Source organism: Raphanus sativus, chromosome 1 (genome assembly GCF_000801105.2).
Source record: "Raphanus sativus cultivar WK10039 chromosome 1, ASM80110v3, whole genome shotgun sequence".
In the NCBI taxonomy this organism is placed as follows: Eukaryota; Viridiplantae; Streptophyta; class Magnoliopsida; order Brassicales; family Brassicaceae; genus Raphanus; species Raphanus sativus.
This window is the reverse complement of record NC_079511.1, coordinates 12,534,701-12,542,227: the sequence shown is the minus strand read 5'-3', so window position 1 is coordinate 12,542,227 and position 7,527 is coordinate 12,534,701. Positions and strand designations below refer to the sequence as shown.

The following is a 7,527-nucleotide window of genomic DNA, read 5'->3' as shown; positions in this document are numbered from 1 at the left end:
AACTAGGAAACATTCTCATATAAAACAAAATTGTGGTAGTTTAAAAGATAATCGATGAATTAAAAGAATGTTTACATTTTTATTTTTCTCAAAAAAAAGGTTTACATGAGAGAGAGAGAGAGAGAGAGAGAGAGAGAGAGAGATTTAGTGTTTAGGGTATATCCAAGAATTTAGGGTTTAGTGTTTGGATTTTATACCCATGGGGTTTAAACTTTGTCCATGGGTTTAGGGTATAGTGTTAGTGTTTATGATTTAATTTTTTGTGATGGTTTTTAAATTGTTAAAAAAAAATTCATCTTTTTGCAGCTAATACTATTATTTCTTTTATTTTAAAAACTTAACACAAATTATTATTATTTTATTTATTATATTTAAAAAAAAAAATTGTACATTAATTGGCAAACTATGATTAGTTGGTAATTCACCCATAAAAATTCATGATAAAATATTAAACTAGGAATCATTTCCATATTTATAAAAATTGGGTAGTTAAAAGATAATCGATGAATTAAAAGAATGTTTACATTTTTATATTTTTCAAAAAAAAAAAGTTTACGATGAAGGGGATACCGAGAGAGAGAGAGAGAAGAGAGAGAGAGAGAGAGAGAGAGAGAGAGAGAGAGGAGAGAGAAGAGAGAGAGAGAGAGAGAAGAGAGAGAGAGAGAGAGAGAGAGAGAGAGAGGAGAGAGAGAGAGAGAGAGAGAGTGTGTTTAGGGTATACCCAAGAGTTTACAATTTAAGTGTTTAGGATTTACCCAAGGGTTTAAAGATATCCAAGAATTTAGGGTTTAGGGTTTGGATTTTTACCCAAGGGTTTAAGTTTTGTCCAAGGGTTTAGGGTATAGTGTTTAATGTTTATGATTTACTCTTTTGTGACGGTTTTTAAAATTGTTAAAAAAATTTCATCTTTTGGCAGCTAATAATACTTTTCTTTTATTTTAAAAACTTAACACAAATTATTATTATTTTATTTATTATATTTAAAAAAATTGTACATTAATTGACAAACTATGATTAGTTGGTAATTCACCCAAGAAAAATTCATGATAAAATATTAAACTAGGAAACATTTCCATATAAGTAAAAATTGTGGTAGTTGAAAGATAATCTATGAATTAAAAGAATGTTTACATTTTTATATTTTTCAAAGAAAAAAAGGTTTACGATGAAGAGGATACCAAGAGAGAGAGAGAGAGAGAGAGAGAGAGAGAGAGAGAGAGAGATTTAGTGTTTAGGGTATATCCAAGATTTTACAGTTTAGTGTTTAGGATTTATCCAAGGGTTTAGGGTATATCCAAGAATTTAGGGTTTAGTGTTTGGATTTTACCCAAGGGTTTAAGTTTTGTCCATGGTTTAGGGTATAGTGTTTAATGTTTATGATTTACTCTTTTGTGACGGTTTTAAAATTGTTAAAAAAATTTATCTTTTGGCAGCTACTAATATTTTTCATTTATTTTAAAAACTTAACACAAATTATTATTATTTTATTTATTTAAATTTTATAAACTGTACATTAATTGACAAACTATGATTAGTTGGTAATTCACCCAAGAAAAATTCATGATAAATATTAAACTAGGAAACATTCCCATATAAAACAAAATTGTGGTAGTTAAAAGATAATCGATGAATTAAAAGAATGTTTACATTTTTATATTTCTAAGAAAAAGGGTTTACGATGAGGGGGATACCGAGAGAGAGAGAGAGAGAGAGAGAGAGAGAGAGAGAGAGAGAGAGAGAGAGAGAGAGAGAGAGAGAGAGAGAGAGAGAGAGATAATAATTTAAACCTCAAAGTATATTGAATTAAGTAATGTCTAAAATGCTTATAGTTTTGAACCACAAAGACCGAATGGAGAACAAATTTAGTTTTAGTAATACATAAAACATATGAATCGTATTTGAATAATACATATTTATATTAATAACACATAAAACATCTGAAGAACAAATTTAGTTTTAATAATACATCAAACATTTGATTAGACATTAATAATATTTATACATAAAACATAAGAATCGTATTAATGCCCATGTGGGGGCATTAATACGATTCGTATGTTTAAAATAAAAATATGTTAAAATCTTAATCTTATTTTTTAAATACTCATCAATACTGATAAAATCTGAAAGAGAGAGAGAGAGAGAGAGAGAGAGAGAGAGAGAGAGAGGAGAGAGAGAGAGAGAGAGAGAGAGAGAGAGAGAGAGAGAGAGAGAGAGAGAGAGAGAGAGAGAGAGAGAGGGAGAGCCATAGAGAGAAAGAGCCATAGAGAGATAAACAAAATGAGTTCGAGAGTAAGATGCAAAGAAAGAAATATAGAACAAGTTTGATTACACAAAAATTTACATACATAATAATTTGATTATATATTAATAATATTTATACATAAAACCTATGCATAGAGTGTGATTACACAAATATTTACGTACATATAATTTGATTAGATATTAATAATATTTATCTTACTCGAATTAGATATTATACACAAAATCAGTTCTTCTTACATGGTTCAAAGAATACAGCCAAGTTCTGTGGAATCCTTACATGTTTGAAGTCAATGACCTACGAGGAAGGTATGTTATTATACAAAAATCATGCATATGAAAATCAAATTGTATAATAATAATTATATCTTTATATGCAAGTTCTTGCAAATGAATCAGAGTAAGATAAATCACACCGGTGATATGTATAAACTATTGAGACTATGGAAAAAGAGGTTTATGGACAAGCTTTTCAAACCTCAACAGTTAAGGATTTGTATAGACATCGAGACATTCTCACTCCCATAAATGATGAAGTGGATAAAATAAATGATTACATGCTTTCGCAGTTGCCAGGTAACATGTTTTGTGTTTACTCTTATGTTCCAGTAAATTTTTACATGTCACTCAAGTAAAGGATTTATATATGTTTCTATCTCAGTGACGTCTATACCGTAAAATCAGCGCACCACCGAGATTAAACACAAAAAAACACACAAAACCCAAATTCCAAACTATATATATATATACTTTCTAATATTTTCGAAAAATTGCTGATCTAACCATCTCATCCCGCGCAAGGCGCGGGTTACTACCTAGTATAGGGGATATTTGTCTAAGAAATATAGCATGCAATGCATATGTATTATAACGTACTCCATATTCGCGGACATGTGATCACAATTCTAGAACGAAGAACCGTAAACTAGTTATAGTTACGTTATATATATATGTGTACAATTTAAGTTAGATATAACAAACTATACTTAACATATTTACGTGTAGCTTAGTTCTGTTCAAACTCGATTTGGCTATATAAACTTAAATCCAATCACCTTGAGAGGATTATGAATCCAATTGTTAGAAATCATACGTTTCTTATATATGCATAGTAGCGCACTGGATGAAATTATTCTCCTGCATATATATTCACACACATATATATTCCCTTTTTGAATAAGTCTATTAAACTTTTCTTTAATTCATATTTACCGGAAAAGTCGATCTCTTTTAAAAGTACTTGTAGTGTAAAGGTTCCAGTGAGAAAACATATAGTATAAAAGTAGGAATCTCAGAACACAAGAGAAATATGAACATCGATTAGTGCTAGCCTTTTTCTTTTTCTTCTCCTCTTCTTTTTCCCTTACTCTCATCTTTAACACTTTCTTTTTCGTTTTATAGCGTACGTGAATTATGTTCATTAAAATTAAATACTTTTAAACATGCTTTGCTCAACTTTAATTTCTTTTCCTATAAATGATAAACAAGTGCATTTTCCCAAGGCAATATCTACTCAACCATTCTATAATCGATCAAATAAAACTGCACAAAATATTACTATTTGACACTGTTCATTACCGATAAGAAGGGATATTAATGGTCCGTTTTGGGCATAGATGGGTGACGACAAAAAAATAATAATGATCCGTTTTGGGCTGATAAAATTGAAACGAACTAATTAAACAAACATCTATATACAAATTATTTGGTTTAAATTCATAAAGATCATATGTTTGATACCAACATACATGAATCCTTGTGGCTTATATAATCTCAATAGACCTTGAAAAGAATCATGCTAATGTTAAATCAGTTTAGTCGTTCTGCAATTTCTTATTAAAGAGAAAAATAGATCATTTACATCAATTTCTACGACAAACCCATTCCATCAATTGAAATACTATATACGACATCCGATCCTTAGGACGTTATTGGTTTTTTTACTTTTCATAACTTTAACAACAACAAAACTATTCTTCGTCAGATGAAAATTAAATCTCTCAACAACGAATAAATAAAACGAATGAAGAAAATGGAACGATGGCCGAGAACCCACCTGGAAAGAGAGGGCCACAAGATGATGTATGCCTTTGAATTGAAAGCTGATCCCATATTACTATCTAGGCTATTTTCATCACTTCTCCTTTTCTACGCAACACACCTCTACTCTCTTTCTCTTTGGCGACTTTGCCCAACTCCAATCCTTCTGATTACTTAAATAAGATCCAATGAAATATAATGTAAGGTTCGCATCGCATGTAACCATAATACTCCCTATTAGATCATATTTGCCTTTAAAAACCGTCTCTACTCTAAAATGGGATGACAAAAGATATATAAAAGTACAAAATATAGGTCTATAGTTGTACTAATGATATATATGTATATAACATTAATAACTTTTAACAAGTGGATGGTGGCCTAGTGATAATTCAAAGTGGTTGGGTTTTTTTGTGCTATAGATTCAAATCTTTTTTTGGTATATGAATTGTTTTTCCTAAATCAAACTATTTGAAGATTGATTTCTAGCACTAGACGAGAGATTATGGATCGCAAGTCTAGAACTTCCATAATTCTTAGAATGCAAGTTAATATGTTATTTTAATTTCTTGATTTGTTACTCATTATTTCTGAGTTTCAAAGAAATTTTCTTATATAATCATAAAATTTTGCATTTTAGTTTCATATTGAAGAAATTCACATCAAACAACTGTGGTCGAATCCCTACTCAATTTGCTGTCGACTCATGTTTCCAAAGATAATCATCTTAAAATGTTAGTCAACTATGAAAATAAGAAGAAATGGATGATTGATGCTTCTGCTAATTTTAAATAAGTATAATATATATCTATATGGAGAATAATTAGGTTTTGAATGTTGACATTATTTTATTTTTTTGGTGACAAAATCTCAATTTATAAAATTTTATTAATAAAAATTCCCTTGGACGGACACAAACAACCTTTAAAAACTTTTGTGGATAATATCAAAAAAAATATTGAATGAGTATAGTTTATCCAAAAACCATTTTTATCCAAGAAAATGAACAACATTTGGATAGATTGGAAGTTATTATTTATACTAATTTTAGTTACAGGTTCTGATTATTATTTTAACTGATTGCACATGTGATATTTCTATACCCCTTGTTCGACGCTAATGTTCCAAGCTCTATAATAACTTATTTAATGCCATTATTCTAGAAATCTTGATAAAAAGTCATGAAAAAGTTAAACAGAACTATTCCAGAATACCTTTTTTGATAAAATATACGGAGACTGTACTGAATAGTGAATACACATTTTTGAAGAAAAAGGAAAAAGAATACGCACAATTTGTCAGCTGATATGGATCGATGTATGACATATCTTTGAATGCAGTAAGCAATAAATGTGCCTAACATATTCTTCCATATATGTATTCTCCCTACTATCAACACTATTGCTTTTCTCTTCTTTCCCACGAAAACGATATAATAATAACGTTTTCATAAAGAAATTTAAAAAGTGAAAAAAAAAACTTCTTCCTATAAACGTCTCTTCTCTCTTTCATCACTGCAAGAAACATAATCACAACTCTCCTTCTCTATCTATCTTCTGCTTTAAATGGCGTCCCAAGATTCCCAAGGGATCAAACTCTTCGGCAAAACCATAACATTCAACGCCGGTAATCTTACACACACGATTAAAAAAGAAGAGCAGCAACAGCAGCCAGAGATACAAACAAAACCAGCCGCTAGATCACCATCATCATCATCGGATCTAACGGCGGAGAAGCGTCCAGACAAGATCATAGCATGTCCGAGATGCAAGAGCATGGAGACTAAGTTCTGTTACTTCAATAACTACAACGTTAATCAACCAAGACATTTCTGCAAAGGTTGTCAGCGTTACTGGACCGCCGGTGGAGCTCTCCGGAACGTTCCCGTCGGCGCCGGTCGTCGGAAAGCCAAACCTCCGGGTCGTGTCGGTGGGTTCGCAGAGTTGCTTGGGGATGCGACTGGAACCGTTGACCAGGTCGAACTTGACGCTTTGCTAGTGGAAGAGTGGAGAGCAGCTGCTTCTCACGGTGGTTACCGGCATGATTTTCCGGTGAAGAGACTCCGTTGCTACACCGACGGTCAATCTTGTTGATTATCTTTTCATATTGTTGGTTCTTGTTTCGGGTTTGGTTTGGGTTTGGGTATAACCCGGTAGAAAGAACGTGGTTATGTTTTCTTTTGATTTGCTTACTGGATACGTACAGGCTAGCAACAAAAACTAACTAGTTAAATAATTAATTAGGAGGTTTAAGTACTTGCTTTTCAAAACAAAAAAGTATTTAGCTTCTCTTCTTAACAGTTAACAGCTGTCGCTTTTCTTTTTTAATTTCTCTTGTTGAAAATTTTAGTTGTAAATTGAAGCTCGTGGGATTTTTCTGCTATAAAGAAAGAGACGGTGTTGTTGACCATTAATTAACCCTTGAAAGGACTTATTTCAAGATCTGTATACTCTATCGTTAAATTAATTAATGTCGATCAGATTTGCTTCATGTATAGTATTATTTGCTAATCAATCTCTTTTTGTCAACTTTTACTCAAATCTCATTAACCAATAAAATGTTAATTTTCTGATCTTTGTACATTTCAATTAGTTTTAAGTGTACGTAAAGTTAATCTAATTTTTTGGACATTAGTCTAGTCGTATAATTTTAAACCAAGAAACCTCATTCAATTGGGCATTTAAGTTTTTACTTTTCACCAACAAACAAACAATCACTGACCTACAAAAATAGCAGTCTATAGTTTTTTTGTTTTTACTGTGAATGACGATATAATGAACAAAAGTGGGACATTCTAAATGTTGTATTTCCATCAAGACCACTGATCACTTTTTCTCTTAATCTGCTGTCCATTTAGTTAGACCTCTGAGATGACTAAAAAGAAAAAGAGAGAGAGTAAAATGCAGTCAGAAGAATAGCAAAAAATAGTTCAGAACTTTTAGAATAGTGAAAACCATTAACTTTAAATTCCTACAGTGTATGGATGGTAATTACAGAAAACTCAAATCCGTAAAATACATACCAAGATTAAACATTAATGGATGGTAATAATATGTCACACATTCCAGTGTTTGCATAAAATGGATGGCAAAGAGGATCATTTCGGTACAAGCACAAACTAGTAAATTGGAAAGGAAAAAAAAAGATATTTTAAACTAAACATGCTCTAAGCAGCGACTCAATAGACCATAACCAAACTAGTCAACAACAGGAAACGCAATTTAC

General features: G+C 31.1%; 1 protein-coding gene across 1 annotated transcript; it reads left to right on the top strand.

Annotated features, from left to right (window-relative positions):
* The first annotated feature begins 5,806 nt into the window (after positions 1-5,806).
* Positions 5,807-6,711, top strand: LOC108852954 (dof zinc finger protein DOF1.5). The gene has a single exon (XM_018626428.2). The coding sequence runs from the start codon at positions 5,868-5,870 to the stop codon at positions 6,393-6,395; it is 528 nt and encodes a 175-aa protein (XP_018481930.1). The 5' UTR covers positions 5,807-5,867; the 3' UTR covers positions 6,396-6,711.
* Positions 6,712-7,527: the final 816 nt, after the last annotated feature.

Excerpts from the sequence above, each read along its gene's own strand:
- LOC108852954 (XM_018626428.2), top strand. The coding sequence starts at position 5,868 with ATGGCGTCCCAAGATTCCCAAGGGATCAAACTCTTCGGCAAAACCATA.